We start from the raw sequence: 19138 nt of genomic DNA on the forward strand, positions 1-19138 counted from the left end.
TTGAACTGAAAAACTTTACAGGACAGACAAAAGGCATGTCCAAAGCATCGGCAAAAGTTTAAGCAAAAAACCAAGGCATGTCCAAAGCATCAGCAAAGGTTTAAGCCAAAAACCATTCAGGAGAAACACAAAGAAACAACAAAATTTAATAACCAGGGATAAAGAAATCCTGGACAAAACAAGAATTCTCATCCATCTTTACTTCCATAGACCATGACCCTGAGTCTAAGAGCAAACCATCCTTGGATAGGCAATCAGCTTGGAGATTTTGTTCATGACCAATTGCTTGTATGGAACAATCTGTCGAGAGTCCCCGTAAGAACATTATCTTGTCCATCCAGCGTGCCATGTGAGAGCTCCTTATGTGGCAAGCATCGTTAACATGATCGATCACCATCCTAGAATCACCATAGATTGAAATACCCTGAACATCAAAGAAAACACAAAAAGCAAGAACGCCTACTAGAGCTTTAGCCATCCTATTAGAGCCTGTGCCTCCGTTCCTATTTGTATAAATAGTTATACATATTAACAAATATATATTTGTATGAGAAGGGATTTTTCTTTCGCATCTAACAAAAATTTTGTTCAAAATTATAATTTCACCTTAAAATTTTAACCATATGGGAAAGATATAGAGTAATTTATTTTATTTCCATATAGAGTAATTTATTTTATTTCACAGTTAGTTTCACCTATTTACCAAGAATTTTATCCAAAAATCATAGTTTTATTGGACTACATGGAAAAAGAAATAAAAAAAATTATGGAAAAAAAGATAAACTTATCTCCATGCAAAGTCAATCAATACCGAAATAATTAAGTGTATATACATCTGCATCATTGAGTATACTACAACTGAGTATACAACTTTTGAAACTAGATACCTCCAGGATTTGTACGCATACTCTAATATCTTCATCAGTGAGTAAACTACTTCGATGAAGAATACACGGAGATATAAACCTAAAATGCTATATTATTTTTCCAATCGGAGATTTCTTGCTGAATAATTTCCTTATTTAACAACCAAAATTCCAACCACAATCTAAAACCTCAATTAGACAGACATTAGTTCCGTTTTTCGTCCCGGCCAATATGCCTAGTATGGCGTTCCCGGCCGTCGGATCGGCGCCTTATCCGTCTGTAACCATGTGTGTGAGGGGTTCTCGTTCGTTTTGCAGGGTTTAGGTGGGGTTTCTCTACCTTTTGCAAGTTGGAATAATCGCCCTTATAATTCTCAACGCCCTATGAATTCTCCATTGTCATACCCTGCAACGCTTTCCAAGAACGGAAAAAAATCCACCCGGGCAGTCCTATAGTGTCTACTTTTTAAAAGTTTTTAGCACATGGAGCCTGCAACTGGGAAGCTTTCCGGTGACGAAACGGGCCCAGAGCTGACCCCATTTGCCTCCCAAAGGGAAAATCATGAGGGAACTGCAGCAGATTCGGAAACTATTCCGGGTTCGATTCCCATCCGCGCTCCTCTTTCGGAGGACGTAGACGATGACAAGGAAGATTTTGGAACGGAAGAGTCCGCGTCCGAGTCCGAAGAAGAGGCAGGGGAGGATTTTCAAATGACTACCGCCCCCTTTGTGGTGGAAAGCCCTGTGGGGTCTTTTACGGCAGAAAATTCTACTTTTTCGTACGAAGGTCAGGGCGGAGTAAGGCGCACTAACGAGAACAGTTCGTTTCCTGTAGATGAAACGGAGGGACTGAAGGCTGCAGATGAGCGAAGAATTTCAGCCGAGGACGAGGCCGTCGTGGAGGATTTCGTTCCACTTGTTGCCATGGTAAGAGAGGTTTCTTCTCCTCTTTCTCATTCTTCTTCTTCAGGTTTATCCTTGAATAGGCCCGTAGCGAAACTTAGTGGTGATGATGATGAACAGCCTCGAGAGGATTTAGGGAATGAGGATTTAGCGAGCGAGGAAGAGGGAGAGAGTTATAATGTGGCTAAAGTCCCGCATTTTGTTTTCTCTGGGGGCCTACGTGTTAGTGGGGAATTTGGTGATGTGGGTGTTTTGGAAGACCGAGGGATGGATAATGGGGGATTGAGAATTGTTGAGGGAAGGGTTGAAACAGTTGAGAATATGGAGGGTTATGGAGAAGCCATGACGGAAACCCTGTGCCCTGAATTGGTGCTTGCTAAGTTTGGTGATGGGGTTGAGGAGATTGGGCGAAAAGCGTCGGAGGAGGATGTTCTAGGTCAGACTGTAGAAGTTCAGAATTTGGTTTCTGCTGTTCAAGGTGCTGCCTTTGCAGAGTCTGAATTGAAAGAGCCTGTTGGCGGCGATGGGGGATTCCAGGTCGAGGAAGAAAAGTTTTTCACAAATGAAAAAGAAAGTGCCTTGAAGAATTCCGGCAGTGAATCCCGGGAAAGTTCCAGTGCAGAGATTGAAGCCAAGGTTCTTGCGGATGTCGGAGAGGGTGTCTTAAAGGATTCTAATGATAAGCAGTTGGAAGCTGTCAGTGCAGAGATTGAAACTAAGGTTCTCACAGATGCTCAAGAGTCTGTATCAAAGGATTTTGATGATAAGCAGTTGGAGATTGCCAATGCAGGTATTGAAAATGAGATTTTTGCAACTGATGCCGCAGGTGTCTTGAAGGATTCCGATGATAGGCAGCAGGAAGTTGCTAGTGCAGGCATTGGAATTGAAGTTTACGCAGATGCTGAAGAAGGTGCCTTGAAGGATTCTAATGATAAGAAACAGGATATTGCTAATGCAGAGATTGGAAACAAGGATCTTGCATATGACACAGGAGTTTTCTTGGAGGGTTACATTGATGAGCAACAGGCGGTTACCCGTGCAAAGATTGAAACTGAGGCTCTCCCAGATGCTGAGGAAGGTGTCTCGAAGGATTCTAATGATAAACAGCAGAAGGTTGCCAGTCCAGAGATTGCAACTGAGGTTCTCGCAGATGCCAAAGAAGGCATCTTGAAGGATCCTAAGGATAGGCAGCAGGAGATTGACAATGAAACAATTGAAAGTGAGGTTCTTGCAAATGCCGCAGGAGGTCTTTTGAAGGATCCCAATAATAAGCGGCAGGAAATTGCGAATGCAGAGATTGAATTGGACGCCCTTGTGAATTCCATAGAAGGTGTCTTGAAGGATTCTAATGATAAGCAGCGGGAAATTGCCAATGAGGAGATTGAATCTGAGGCTCTTGCTAATGCCAAAGAAGGTTTTTTGAAGGATTCCAATGATAAGCAGGAGGAAGTTGCCACGGCAGAGATTGTTGATACTGGGAAGGTTGTAGATGGGGATACATTGGTTGCGGTAAACTCTGAACAAGATGGGATTACCATACAGGGATTGCTTGGTAGCCAAAAGGAGGCCAATGATCAGGGTATTTGCAACGAGGATTCTGTTGGCACTAACATGGCTACGGATGTCACTGCCTTGCTTGATAATGATTTAGTGGACGGTGTCGTAGAACAGGAAGTTATTAAAAATGAGAAGGAAGTAGATGATCTGGGGAAATCTGTGGCAGATGACATAAAGGAAGCAAAGGCTGCCTTGCTTGATAATGATTTAGTGGATGGTGTCGTAGAACAGGAAGTTATTAAAAATGAGAAGGAAGTAGATGATCTGGGGAAATCTGTGGCAGATGACATAAAGGAAGCAAAGGCTGTTCCTTCCCAGGGTATTGCTAAAGAGATTCCCTTACACGAGTCTGAATCCATGCATGAGCATGTTGCTGACTCCAAGCAAGAAGGCCCACACAAAGATGGACCTCAATTGGAACGAGAGGGGATGGATGGAGAGGATATTGTTAATACTGTCAGGCATCAAGGGGATGGTGCTTTACTGGATTTTGATTCCAAGCAGGATTGGGTTACTGAGGAGGATATACTTGATTGTAGAAAGGAAGGTTTGGATGGTAAACAAATTGAGGCAGATGATTTACTGGAAACCAAGGTAGCTCATCTTCAAGCAACTGCTAAAGAATGGATATTGGAGGATCCCAATGTCAAGCAGGAGGGCACTGATAAAGGTCTTGATAGTCAAGAATCTAGAACAAATGAGACACAACAAACTAATGTGGCTGAGATGCACGCTGGGATGGAAGTTGCCTCAGATAATTTGGAATCTAAGAAGAATGTTATGTCTGTCGAGGAGCCAGACAATACTCAAAAGACTGAAGCAGATGATAAGCAGGAAACTAAGGCTGCAGAAAGTGAGACTATTAAGGGATTGGATGTTGCCAATGAGACTACTAGGGAAGGAGCTAAGTTCAATTTAGAATGTCAGACTTGTCAAGGTTTAGGACAACTGAAAGGAGGAGTGGAGTTAGCTCAGGGAGAAAAGCTAGGATCTTTGGAACCAAAGAAATGTATGGAGTCTGAAGTGCTAGTGACAAATGCAAATGTGAGTGAGAAAGCCCAAGATGGCATCATCTCACAGCCTGAAGCATCCACTGTTGATTTGTTTACTCAAAGAGAGGTCGACTGGAATCCTGAAACAAAATCAAACTTTTCTGTCTCCAGGGATGAACATATGGAAGAGAAATATGCGGTTGAAGAAGAAAATGTGGCCACTGGTACTAAACCCCAGTTTAAATTTGAATCATCTACTAGTAATAATCAGTCTATCCAAAACGTTGTTGGAAGAATGGTTGCAGATTGGGGGGGAGAAGCAGATGATGATGATGATGAGGATGATGATGAAGATGAAGATGAAGAAATGATTGACTCTCCTGCTTGGGCCGCCTTACTAGAGGCAGCTACTTCAGCAGGGACTGTCTCCAACAATCCCTCAGTTGGTGCTTCAGGGTTTTCTGTTTCAACACCCCCTGCAGGGCTTGGATCATCGGTTCCATTATTGGATCCCATTCCTCGTTATCTTCAGCATTCCCGAACAAATGAACCAGCTTTTTCCCGCTCATCTGCATTAGTGGAAGATAATCAGGACAACACGGACTCTGCTGATGCTTATGATGAAACACAGGAAAAACTCCAGACCATAAGAGTGAAGTTCTTACGACTTGTGAAAAGGTTAGATCAAAGTACTCAGAATGTTGTTGTTACACAGGTTTTGTATAGGTTGGGATTGGCAGAGGGTCTAAAAAGAGGTAGAAGCATCGACAGGGCTGTTAGTTTTGACAGGGGCAATAAAATTGCAGAGGAGCTGGAGGCAGCAGGTAACGAGGACTTGGACTTCACTTGTAACATCTTGGTTCTTGGAAAAACAGGTGTAGGCAAGAGCGCAACAATTAATTCCATTTTCGATGAAGTTAGGTCTGCAACCAGTGCCTTTCGCCCTGCAACAAAAAAGGTTCAAGAGATACTGGGCACTATTCATGGTATAAAGGTGAGGGTTGTTGATACACCTGGTTTGATGTCCTCTTTTTCAGATCAGCACAGAAATAAGGCAATCCTGTCATCTGTTAAAAAGTTTATCAGGAAATGCCCTCCAGATATTGTCCTGTATGTTGATCGCTTAGATGTGCAGAGTAGGGACTATAGTGATCTCCCTCTGCTCAAAATCATCACTGAGACATTTGGAGCTGCCATTTGGTTCAATGCCATTGTAGTTCTCACGCATGCTTCATCAGCTCCTCCAGATGGACCCAGTGGAACACCTCTTAGTTATGAGATGTTTATGGGTCAGCGTAGTCAAATAGTGCAACATTCCATACGCCAAGCAGCTGGTGATATGCGTCTTATGAATCCTGTTTCACTAGTGGAAAATCATCCATTATGTAGAAAGAACACGGCAGGTCAAAGTGTTTTACCCAATGGGCAGGTTTGGAAGCCTCAGTTATTGTTGTTGTGCTTTTCATCAAAGGTTTTAGCTGAAGCAAATGCACTTTTGAAATTACAAGACAGTACCCCTGGAAGGCCATTTGGATTTCGCACCCGAGCTCCACCATTGCCATTTCTGTTGTCCTCTCTTCTGCAGTCTCGAGCACAACTGAAGGTCCCTGATGAGCAGACTGGGGAAGATATTGATTCTGATGAAGATTTGGAGCAGCTGTCAGATTCAGATGGTGAAGATGAGTATGATCGCCTTCCTCCTTTCAAGCCTTTGAGTAAATATCGGCTATCTAAACTGACTAAAGAGCAAAGGAAAGCTTATTTTGATGAAGTAGATTACCGGGAAAAATTGTTTCAGAAGAAACAGTGGAAAGAGGAGCTGAAGCGGCGAAGAAATATAAAGAAGACACATGGAACTCATAAAGTTGAATCAGACACAGTTGATGAAAATTTTGAGGAGGACATCACTGGGGCAGCAGCAGTGGCAGTACCTATGCCAGATATGGCAATGCCTCTGGCGTTTGACTCTGATAATCCTACCTATAGGTATCGTTATCTTGAAACTGCTGATCAATGGCTTGTAAGGCCAGTTCTAGATACTCATGGCTGGGACCATGATATTGGTTATGATGGAGTGAATGTGGAGAAAATGCTTGTTATTGGAAATAAGGTTCCAGCCTCAATCTCTGGCCAAATTACTAAGGATAAGAAGGAGGCCAACCTTCAGTTGGAATGTGCTGCTTCTTTAAAGCATGGAGAACATAAAGTTACACAAGCAGGTTTTGATGTTCAAACTGTTGGTAAGGGCCTTGCATACACTTTGCGTGGTGAGACTAGGTTTAGCAATTTTAAGTGCAATAAGACTACAGGTGGACTGGCTCTGACATATTTAGGAGATACATTTGTGACTGGCATGAAACTTGAAGATAGAATAATGATTGGAAAGAGGTTGAAGTTCGCAGTAAATGGTGGTGCTATGACTGGTGGTGGCCATGTGGCATATGGGGGAAGTTTAGAAGCCACTTTGAGAGATAAGGATTATCCGATTGGCCAAACACTCTCCACACTGGGCATCTCTATAATGAATTGGCATGGAGATTTTGCTATCGGTGGCAATCTCCAGTCACAGTTTGGTATAGGAAGGAAGATGATGATTGTCACTCGTGCAAATTTGAACAACAAGGGCTCTGGCCAAATTAGCGTTCGCACAAGCAGCTCTGAACAGCTTCAGTTAGCTTTGATTGGCATCATCCCAGTAATCAGGGCTCTCATTGGTGGACGGTTGTTTGGTTCTGATTCAACACAGTAACTACAGGAGTTGGATGATAGTTTTACCTTGCTAGTCTCTCTTCAGTTGGTTCTATATTAGATGTGGGCAGTAGTTGGTTCAGTTATGCTATTAAGCCCTATACTTTTTCTTTTATTGCCCTTGGTTTCTCATCCATAACAAATAATACAACGAGATCATAAAGTCTTGTAGTTTTTTGTTGATTTACGTTCATTCTCCGATGATTGGTATTTACAATCATTTTTAACAAGAACACAGTCAAGTATGTTATAGAATATGTATAACATACCATTTGAGATCACTTTCTTGATTCCATTCGTTCTTCATGAAACTTGTTCACTGAGAGTTAATGAGCCTGAGTTTAATGCTTGTATTTGGTTAATTTTTTTGTCACTAGTGAGGTTGACTTCATCTTTGCATGTCATCCTGTTGAATAATGATGTAGGATTGCATTGCCTTTAATGTTTATATGTTTTCTGGACTCTCCCTGGAATTTTTTCTTACGACATATTATTGGCAGCTTTTATCAGATGCATCTCATAATATGAAGCAATTGTTTTTTAATGCTTAAAATTTGTCAGTGCATAGACAGATGGTACTTGGCAGTTGCTGGGTAGTATGAATCAAAATTTGAACACGGGTTTACTATTTTTCTTGATTCTTCCAGGATATGTTTTTCATTTGTTCTTTTAATTGATGATCCTGGTGAATTGCAGTGGAATGATTTCTAGTTAGTAATAACATTCCCTTTTCAATTGGAGTGCAATAATTTATGCTATAGAAAACATTTGATGCACTAGAAATCGACTTATTTATTTTCTTTGGCTTCATGAAAATTGATTCGCTCATGGTACTACGTTGTTTAATTCTCTTATTTGATCCGGTGTAGAGAACTTCATTTTGAAGGTCATCTGCATTAAATATCATTGCTATTGCTTTTAACATTCAGATGTTTTCTATGTAGGTGCATCACCTTTAACATGCAGATGTTTTCTGCACAGGAATACTATTGTTAGAACATATTATTGGATAGTTTTAATCAACTGCATATTTTCCCATTATGAATACAAACATACCGAATTATCTGGATTTAGTTAATTTGCTGGTTACTAGGTTAAACGACTTCACTTTTTTGGATCCAGCCCATTCTATTGATGAGACAAATTAAGTGTTCAGACCAATGTTCCATGGGGATGCATCCCTTAGGGTGGGGTGCACACACCTCACTGTTCCCATGCACCTGGGATGGTGGGACATTGGGGGAAACGTTTTCCCACGTCCCCCTTTTGGGGAGACGCAGGGGAAACATTTCCCCAGTGTGAGGATGCTTTCCCCCAAAAGGTGTGCATTTGGGCACCCCTCCTCAATAGGGAATGCCTAAAGGGGTGCTTCTGGGCAACCCCTCAAAAGGGGGATGCCTAGACATTACTCTTTTGAGGGGGGACACATCCTCCTCAATTTTGTCTAATAACCCTTGAAAGTATAAAAAAATTAAAAAAATTATTAAAAAACAAATTAAAAAAGAATTGAAACTAAAAAGAAAAATACATAACAAATATCAAAATCTAAACTAATTTGCAATTTCTAACTCACTCATTCGACTTACCAAGCTTACCTTTGCTTGGCTTACCCTGCAGTGCTATCTTCCTTGTTAACTGTTGCCTTTCCTCTCCCGCGATGCTCCTTCAATGCTCATTGTCCATTTTTAATTATCAGTTTCAACTTTTGAGTCTTGACTCTAGATATTGATGACCTTAGACTGATTCTTTGACTCGTCTCTCTTTACTATTTTTGAGTTTGAGTTATATCAATTTACTATTCTAGTCTTCAGACTTCAGTATCTACTATAGCCTATTTTGCTTAGTACTAATTAGATTCTAGAATGATGAATGATGGATTTAAATTGTAAATCAATTTAGAATCTAGAATGATGAATGTTGAATTTAAATTGTAAATCAATTTAGAATCTAGAATGATGAATGGTGAATTCAATTTTTAAATCAATGTAGGTTCTAGAATGATGAATATGGATCAATGTATTTCATTATTCTATCTCATGGTGTATGGATGATGAATATGAATGATGTATGTATTAGCATGAATGATGAGTATAGACCAGTGTATTTCATTATTTAATTCAATTATATATGGATCATTGTATTTATGCTTTCATTATTGAATATGAATATGAACCTTGATGTCCCCCATCCCCCTAAATTTTCCCAAAATTTGAGGGTACTCCCACATGCCCCTTGTGCGTCTCCCTGGACCTGCATCTCCATCCTGGGGTTTTGGTGAGACATAGGTTAAGATCAAGGCCATAAGTACTTAAGAAAGGAAGAACTGAATTTTTGTATCTTCTATGGCAGTTTTGTTAACTTTTTGTACTAAAGCAAAAACCGGGCTGTTTAAGATTTGGATCTTGTGCTTGCGGTTGTTAGTGAATATCCAAGCTAGATGCCATTGGGATTTTCCTGGTTGGCCCCCTACTAGCAACATTGTAAATCCAGTTGCCGCTGCCCCGAGTGGTGCGATGCAATTTGCTGTACTCACACCAAGTGGGGATTTGCGACGTAATAGAAAAGCACATTCAATGGAAATTCAAATGTTCACTTTGTAATTTTGTTTGGCACATATTGTACTTAATTCTTTCACCTCACTTATTTGTATCATGGTATTTATCTGTTCATATTTTACTAGTTTCTTTTATCTGGTTTTTGTTTTTCCTTCCTGATGTGAATATTTTGCAGTGGTCTTGTAAGAATAATATTTCATCATGCGCTAAGTTCCTATTATCACCGTTTTCGAACTTTTATATGGTGGTTCCCCTATCAGGTGATAGGAAAATAATTAATTTAAAGCTTCGTGTCTTTTTATTCACACCCATCTGTAACCCTGATTATCATCCATGTAATCTGGAGAAATGAATTGATTTGAAGTATTGTTTCTAACGTTTGACATCTATCCGCAGCCGTGGTTATGATTTATGCAATCTGAATGAACCTTGAGATATGCTACAGAACATTTGGTCCAGGATTTGGGTTGAAATAATTTTTATATTCAATTAGCAAGCCGATTTCTTTGTCGTAGATGCTTCAAATTTGCAATAAAACAGTTCCACTGAAATATCAAAATACTGAAGTAATTTTTTCTTGGCAAATATAGTTGCAACTTTTGGGAAGAAAATGCTCTTTCTCACATGTTACTCAGTCTGCTTTTTAAATTTTATCCTAATTTGATTTTGGATGCTTCTAGCAAAAACGAGTGTCTAAATTGTTAACGGTTTGAAGACACCTTCCTCCTGTGCTTATCATCCTCCCAAATGGTGTGATCTGCACAATCACTTCTGGGTAAATAGCAAGTTTTTAGGGTGACAGCGCTATTTGGGCTTGTAACTAATACAAATTTTGTCGAACCGCACAGAAACAATTTTGAGCATAAAATTTGGAAGCTTGTGTTGTTTTCCATTATGTTGGTGTTGAAGTATTTCTTTCAACAGTTGAGAAATCATCGTTATATATCTTGGTGCAATAGAGAGAAATAATGCTTCTGTACCGCCATCTTCTGTCCATTTCAGTTGCACATGTCCCAGGAAAATATTAGACATAATCTGGGAATTTGAATTGAATTATAGAGTCGATGACATAATTAAATCATTTATCTTCTATATTTGTATGTGCAAGCCTCTGTCTTTGCCGAATTGAATATTATCTGAGGTTTTTTCAATTTTTGTTTTCCTATTCTGATCAGTTTATTTAATGCTTATCCTACTGACTAATAAGAGGTTTAAGTTTACAAAGCAGCAATCAAGTTTCACTTTAAAATTTCCTATGACACCCAACTCCTGAAAAGCATGCCACCTTTTCACTTGTGCTATTATAACTTGGATACTGTGATTGGCTCTAGGCCTTTTTGGCTCGAGCAAAGGTTCCATAACATTATCACATGCATTTCGTATTTAAGTTGGAGTTATTGTGGAGCTAACATTCTTTATTTTATGGTTCTGTTGTTTTATGATTGAGGTCTCGAACGTTATGAGGACAAGTACGAGGGTTTGGTGGGTATAAATAAACATCCAAAATTGACGTGATGGGATGAAGATCACAGAGTGAGATTGCATTAAACACTCAACAATGGAAGTTAACTAAGAAAAGAGGAAGCTATGGTGTGGTAAAGAAATAGCTCTGAACGCTAAACTGAAATGGAGAAAGTGAGAGCTGGGAGAGATTAAGTGCAAAATAAGTGTAGCTGAATTGTGTGTTCTAAAGTTGCTGTATATTAGAGGAAACAAAGATATGAAGAAAAAGTGTGTGAATTACTATAGATCTGAGATAGAGAGTGCAAGAGAACGCTGGGCAGATGCAAAGAGGGCAGATTGGCTGAGAATCGAAGCTACTATGCAAAAGAGATGTTGCAGATTTGTATGGCTGAGATATAAAAGAAGAAAAGATCAAATAAATGAAATAGATCTGAGGATAAAGTTTGTGTGAAAGTGATATATGATAAGGGAGTCATAGTTTTGAGTATGTAAATGAATGAAAAAGGCATCTGAGTTGCTGAAGCAACTTGGTGCTTGTAGATCAAGGGATTTGGGTCTCCTTCAGGTTGGTCCCTATAAAGATTAGGGGGTTGGTGCATCCAACAAGCTTGTACCTGCAAACAGTGGGAGTTTGTGCTTCTAGCAAATGGGTGCTTGCAAAAGAAAAGGGGGTTGATGCTTTTCTAGGTTGGTGCCAATAAAATCTAATGTAAATTGAAGTTGGTGTTTGCATTTACATTATAATTGAAAGAAGATGTGTGATTTTTTCCAATATGGGTTTTCACGTAGATGTCTTGTGTTCAAGTTTTATGTGATTGATGCACTGTGGTATTGTTGAATGTGTTTAATGGGCTAAATAATTGTTAAAAGTTATAAAACATTGATTCACCCCCCCTCTTAGTGTTTTCTTGTTTTCTAACTTTGTGTTCAAGTTTTATGTGATTGGTGCACTATTGTATCGTTGAATGTGTTTAATGGGCTAAATAATTGTTAAAAGTTATAGAGCACTGATTCACCCCCCCTCTTAGTGTTTTCTTGGTTTCTAACAATTGGTACCTGTTAGACACCTAATCCGTTAGGGATATGGTGAACAATTATTAGATGTCCAAGAAACCTTGGAAGTTGAATTCAATGTTCTAAATGTTGTATTTATATGTATAACATTCTTAATGAAAGTTGAATTCATTTCCAACAATGGTATTAGAGCAGTAGTTTATCTACCTTGTTGAATAGCTTGAGCCACTAGTTTTGTGGCCTTCCTTTCTAGCAGTTAGTCCATGGCGTGTTGCATCAGAGCAAATTCAATCAATGGTTGAGGCGACATTGGTTGTTGAGGTGAGGGAATTTGTTGTACCATTTAGAACACTGTTGTCACTGCCGTTGGGAGTGAAACTGCATACGTTGTCTGAGTTGCTTCTCATGATGCTTTCTCTAGCTTTGATTCTATTATAAGCAGTTTAAAAAATGCTAGACACATTTCAAATTTGCGATGAGTAGACATGATGAAGAAATTACATGTTTAAATAACTAGATTTGCATTGTGAAATTTTGGTTGTGAAGTCACTGTTTCTAAAAGATTGCACTGAGAAGGACAGTTACATGTTTGTATTCGACAAACCTATACTCTGGTGATGATTTGCTCATTGTGTGGTTTACACTTATTATTGTATCTGGTTTGTTTGGTTAGCTTCTTCAACATTAGTAATGGCTATGTTAATGCCATTTACTTTGTTAGTGGCATAGAGTTCCAAGGGCCAGATTTGTTGACAGAACAATAGCAACTAGGTGCTGAGGGTCTCAATTTTAACAACATTTCAAATTTGCGATGAGTAGACATGATGAAGAAATTGCCTATTTAAATAACTTAGCATTGCATTGTGAAATTTTGGTTGTGAAGTCATCGTTTCTAAAAGATTGAACTGAGAAGGACAATTACATGTCTGTGTTTGACAAACCTATACTCTGGTGATGATTCGTTCATTGTATGGTGTATGCTTGGTATTGTATCTAGTTTGTTTGGTTAGCTTCTTCAACGATAGTAATGGCTATGTTAATGCCATTTACTTTGTAAGTGGCATCGAGTTCCAAGGGCTAGATTTGTTGATAGACCAGTAGCAACTAGGCACCGAGGGTCTCAATTTCAGCAACAATAACACCCAATGCTTATTTTCTAAGAGCCTCTCTTTCAGCTTGAACTCGTTGTCTTATTGCAACAACAATTTCCTTTTGGGTTTTGTGAAGAGTTCTGTTAGCCTAAAAATGCTCGAAGTCTCATCACATGGAGCACATTGCCAAGGATGGGTATGACACAGTGTAACATGTTGTTTTCCCACGATCCAAGTGTCTGGGATAGAATCTTAAATCACTGACGCTACCAATCCAAAGATCACAAGGAAACTACTTTGCACAACAGAATATAAACAACAATAAATCTACTAGTGCACAAAATATACACAACTTTTTACAAAATTTGTACAACAACCCAACTTCATTATATTAATCATCTTGAATAATAAAATAGTCTAGGGCTCATGTACTAGGGATAATGGCCCTCATACATCCACTAGTACAAGAATACAAAACTAGGGCTTGGTGTCAGTCCATTGACAACCAATCTACCCTCAACAAGATACTCTGACCATCTAGTTGATGTAGTCGACTTCACAACTCCACTCGGTCATACTCTGTCCCTGCTCGGTCCTTCGGCTCCTGATCTACAACATTGCCTCTATCAACGATCCAAGTTCATCTGCCCACTGAACCTCGGCTATCCAATCTGCTCACTAGTTGTGCCTTAATGCATCAAGGGCACAACACATCGAGACTCTTGTCGAGTTGTTCACAACTCACAACTGCCCGTCGCTACTCCTCAGCTACTCAGGGACTTTATCCCACTATAGTCTTCATGCGCTGCTACAATGAAGACTAACATAGGGCACAAAGGGTTGCCACCTATCACTGCAATATGCCCATCTTCCACAATGAACACGGGCTAAGAGGATTGCCTATCATCTGTTGTAGATGTCCTTCTCCACACACGAGTCTAAGGCTTGCACAAACTGCTCCTGGTTGATTAGACCCATGAGCTTAACAACTGCCATTCTAGCAACCACCTAATTCCATGAAGATGGTGCATACTGGGCTTCAACTTGGGCACTATCATGCTACCCTACAACAGACCATAAATGCCCAATCCAATGTCCACACTTGGTCCACTCTCACGTTGCCCTCCAATAGACCACGAGTGACCAATCCTAGTTGTAGCATCTGCTCCTAGTTAGGGCATCCAACACCTATGAAGCCCTTCCTCTTGGCTGCCAACAGACTTCATCAACATTCCTCTTCTAGGACACTTCATCCAAATTTGCACATTACATCAGTTCAAGAGGACAACCATACTTTTGCTCTGCAACTTACTGTTGCTCCTCTTGACATGAAACATACCAATCTGCTGATGTAATTTCCCTAGGATATATACCAAACTATACAACCTCAAAATACCTTCCTTGGGCTGATGATAACTGCTGTCATGACTGTGGTTTGGTTAGGGCACACTATAAGCACTTGTAGGCCCTATTCTCCAGCGCCAACACCCTCCTACAACTGCAGACTCCCCCCACAATGTCTCAGTTCCTATAAGTTCACTGTTTTGAGCTAATACCTATCGCAAACCAGTACTATGACCCCTCTTTCTGAGGTGTGAGGTTCAGTCTTGCTCCAATAGCCTATACAAGCCCACAACTTCCTTTTCCGAGGTCTGTCCACATACAACACAACCCAAAACACACTCATACATACCTTTTATACTCGCCGCTTTAGGTGTGCTCCTTTGTTGTTGACTTTGGCTTGGTTAGGGAAAAATACCAGTCCACTCCAACCCTAAACTCATGCTCAGAAATCCTCCTAACAACTACAGGTTCCTTTCTTTAAGAGGTTGCTCCTATGCACTAAAGTTCTGTGTTGTTTATAGCCGTCCAAACAGAGTTTGGCCCTCACTTTAGGGATGCGGCCTACTTCAAATCTTCAATATAGAATTTCGGCTCCTCTTACAAAGGTTTGCCCACACAAAAACACCACCAAAACAAACCCAAACGAGCCCAAAAAACTCCTTAAGAAACTTAGCCTTACTGCTAGGCCATTATGGCATCCAAACAGTGACAAAGAGGCTTGAACTAAGCCTCTTCTCCTTTGTTAGAGTCAGCCCTAACTAGCGGCCCAAAATAGAAGTATCCTCCTCCTCTTTGCCCTAATGTGAGTTCCTCTTTTGAGCTTTTAGTTACTCACCAAATGATCTCGCATCAGTCTACTTTTATAGGATACACAAGGGCTCCAACGAATTCTTCTAAGGTGGCTTCACAAATCATCATGTGGCTTGTCCAACTCAAGCGTACATGAAACTCAACCCACAAGCCCACCTTCTAACTTCAAAAATTAATGTCTCTTCAACGAGAACTCAGAATCAAACGATTCTAGATGTGTTGGATTCGTCTCGTAATCTACTATCATCCTCATCCACACATGTCACAATCTCATCACGGTTTTGGCCCAACAACATTGGGTGCAAAACCCCAAGCTTGGGTTTCAAGCTCACAAGGCCACTTGTGGAGCTCTTTCCTCGAAACCCATGATCCTCAAGGCTTGGAGTACCTCTCAAGCTACCAAAAATCAACACTCCCTCGTACTTACAAGACTAGGAAGTCTCCATCATCATCTTCGGTGACACCAGCCCATTTGATGTCCACTACTACAACATACTCTGTAGAATGAACTTGCAATCTCGGTAGTGCCTTTGTATCATCATATCTGAACGTGAAGAACCCAATCCTCCATAACGCTACTCCCTCTGAGGCGAGACTCCCTTTGAGCCTACACGATCTCCACTAGTTCAATCCTGCAAGCACTCATTCTCCTGGATCAAAATACCACTTGTGCAAAACCCTCCAATCTCGAATATGCAACATCACAATCCAATGGAGACTATAGCTTGCCAACCTGTAGTCCATCACATGAAGCAATCTCGATCATGTTGATCTCGTCCATGCCAAAGAAGTCCTCGATCTGTGGCAACCATCCATGTTAGGACATAGGAAGTCTCAATCTGCAAACCTCCACACAACATATTGAAGTGCACTAGGTCCACCATCGATCCACCAGAACTCCCAACCCATCTCACCATGTAGTCTATCGAGACCACATCTCCATGTCTTCAGCTAAGCCCTCTGCTCCATGATCTAGACACCCATAACTCTCTTTGAGTTGCTTTGCTATGCACACTCTGATTCATTGTCCCTCAAAGTAGCTTAGACACGCTCTGATACCATGTTGTTTTTCCACTATCTTGGTGTCTAGGGTAGAATCTTAAATCACTGATGCTACCAAACCAAACATCACAAGGAAACTGCTTTTCAAAACGAAATATAAACAACAACAAATCTACTAGTGCACAAAATATACAACTTCTTACAAAATTTGTACAACAACCCAACTTCGTTATATTAATCAACTTGAATAATACAATAGTCTAGGGCTACTGTACTAAGGATAATGGCCCTCATACATCCACTAGTACAAGAATACAAAATTGGGGTTTGGTGTTAGTCCATTGACAACCAATCTACCCTTAATAAGATACTCTGACCATTTGGCTGATGTAGTCGACTTCACAACTCCCCTCGGAAATTGGGGATGACCGTTCAAACAGAGCAGTTTAACAGACTATAACAAGATGAAGCGATAATATATAGAACTTACGATACCAAATTGGGGATGACCGTTCAAACAGAGCAGTTTAACAGACTATAACAAGATGAAGCGATAATATATAGAACTTACTTTTTACATCTCGCAGCTTTCTGGAAATAAGAGTCTGACTCTCTAGTTCTTCTTCTCAGGGAACATGCACGAGTCTTTACACGACCTCTCTCCACGGGTCTTCACTCCAGTGCCTTACAGTTCAACCTCTTTCGAAAACAGAAACTATCCTCAGACGTGCAGAACTGTCCTCAGACAGACGGCCCAGTAGGCTTCGATATTAAAAAGCAAGAACAGAATACAAAGCTTATTACAACAGAAACGTCTCAGAGTTCATTACAACACGCATGCTCTCAGTCGAACGATGCCTTGAACTCATGAAGACCCTTTCTTAAATAGACCTAAAACTTAGCTAAGACATGACATAAGATAGAAATAATTGAGGGTCCTGTCGGTATCTTTTTCCACCGACGGTGTCTACTCAATCTTTCTTTTGTACAAAAGATTCCTGTCACAACATGTAACCAACATTATTACATTGCTGACAAGAGATTCTTATCCCACGATCTAATTTTACCAAGGTCCCGTCGGACTCCTTGTCTCCCATAAATCTTCTTCAGACGATCCGGCAGATGGCTCGTACTCATCGATGAGTTGTCGATGGTACCTATTCATAAGTCGGTTATACTGTTCTTCGATTCCCTCATTTGGATCTTGTGCATCTGTCATTTCTCCTTTTTCTTTTGGCGATCTTGTAGTACTGTGAAATGCTGCAGATGACGATTCTCCTTTTATGATATTTGTTTTTATTCTGTGAAGTCCTGGTTGTAGTGGTATTATCGCTTCATCTTGTTATAGTCTGTTACACTGCTCTGTTTGAACGGTCATCCCCAATTTGGTATCGTAAGTTCTATATATTATCGCTTCATCTTGTTATAGTTTGTTAAACTGCTCTGTTTGAACGGTCATCCCCAATTTGGTATCAGAGCCTTGAAAACGACCCTGTATAATTCTATAGACAGAACCTGAGAAGAGCCAGGAGCCTTTGAAAAGCATCTCTGTTGATCATTGTGCTGAGTAAATAAAAGCTTTATCAGTCAATTTCTGGAATAGAATTATATCTTTCCAAAATGGCCAAATTTTTAAGATCTTTCTCTACCATAGATAAAAGATCAATATCTGAAGTAGAAAATAGATCTGTTGAGTCTGAAGTAAATGAACATGAACAAGTAGAAGATCCAGAAAGCTGGAACCCCCCTGCATTAGACACTAAAGAAGTTTATCTGGTTCCATTGATGTTTAAGCTTTCGAAGAAATATTACTTCAAAGAAGTTGAAGTTAAGATCAGAATTAAAGGTCCACATGTGCAGATAATAGGACTTAACATATTCTCAGAAGATGAAATAAAAAAGTTTAGGAAGTATGCTAAGGAAGGAAGATTTCATTATTTACATTTCGGAGCTATAAGGATTGGTTTGGCTCCTCTATTTAGACATGGTTTAAATACTCCCTGCATAGCAGAATTGTTTGATTCAAGGCACAATGAATATGATCATGCCAAAATAGGAACAATACTGGGAAATTTGATGTCTGGTTGTCAGTATGGAACAATTTATCCTGATTATGCTATTAGTCTGACAGACATGCATCTTAAAGAATGCTGGAAAGCCTTGATAGGAGTACAAGGACTGTCTATGGCAGATGAGAGTGAATTCTTGTCTGTAATTGTTCAAACTTCCTTTCAGTTAACAAATACAGTACATCCTAAACTAAAACAACCGGTGTTGAAAGACTGTGTGACTGTAGGGATCGGAAATGCACAGATTGAAGGTGTGCATTATGACAAAGAAACATTACCCGATCACTGGTATATCCAATATAAGTCTTTGGCTTCAGATGATGCAAGCAGAAAAATTAAAAGATTGGCTCTTGAAGATGGAGGGGTAAAGATCATTCCAAATCAATCTATTTACCCTAGAATTCCTAGGCCAATAGTCTTGCCAGAGAAACATGTATTACCAGTAGAAAGTCCAGTCCAAAGTGGAAGAAGGTCCTTTTACAGACAGTTATCTATACCAGAAGAACAGCCGTCTACTTCCACCAGTACACCCCGGTCTGAAAAACAATTGTATATACCTGAAGAAAAACCTTTTCTAGCTGTAAATAAAATGTTTAGAACTCATGTACAAAATTATCCACCTATGGAGGAATATAGATATGCAAATAAAAGATTTGTCAGAGGAGGAAAATGGCCACCAAAAACAAAATTTTGTCTCTTCATCAATGTCCAAACAGCCTGCTA

At 40.0% G+C, this 19138-nt stretch overlaps 1 protein-coding gene across 1 annotated transcript; it reads left to right on the forward strand.

The window, feature by feature from the left end:
• Positions 1-999: 999 nt before the first annotated feature.
• LOC149266509 (uncharacterized) lies at positions 1000-7347 on the forward strand. The gene has a single exon (XM_089430588.1). It carries the CDS (start codon positions 1350-1352, stop codon positions 7065-7067), a length of 5718 nt encoding a protein of 1905 aa, XP_089286714.1. The 5' UTR covers positions 1000-1349; the 3' UTR covers positions 7068-7347.
• Positions 7348-19138: the final 11791 nt, after the last annotated feature.

Source organism: Pinus tabuliformis, chromosome 6 (genome assembly GCF_031772625.1).
Source record: "Pinus tabuliformis cultivar Carrire ecotype Pingquan chromosome 6, CPIR1, whole genome shotgun sequence".
In the NCBI taxonomy this organism is placed as follows: domain Eukaryota; kingdom Viridiplantae; phylum Streptophyta; class Pinopsida; order Pinales; family Pinaceae; genus Pinus; species Pinus tabuliformis.

What these genes read in the sequence shown, in the direction of transcription:
- LOC149266509 (XM_089430588.1), top strand. Translation starts at nt 1,350, where the DNA reads ATGGAGCCTGCAACTGGGAAGCTTTCCGGTGACGAAACGGGCCCAGAG.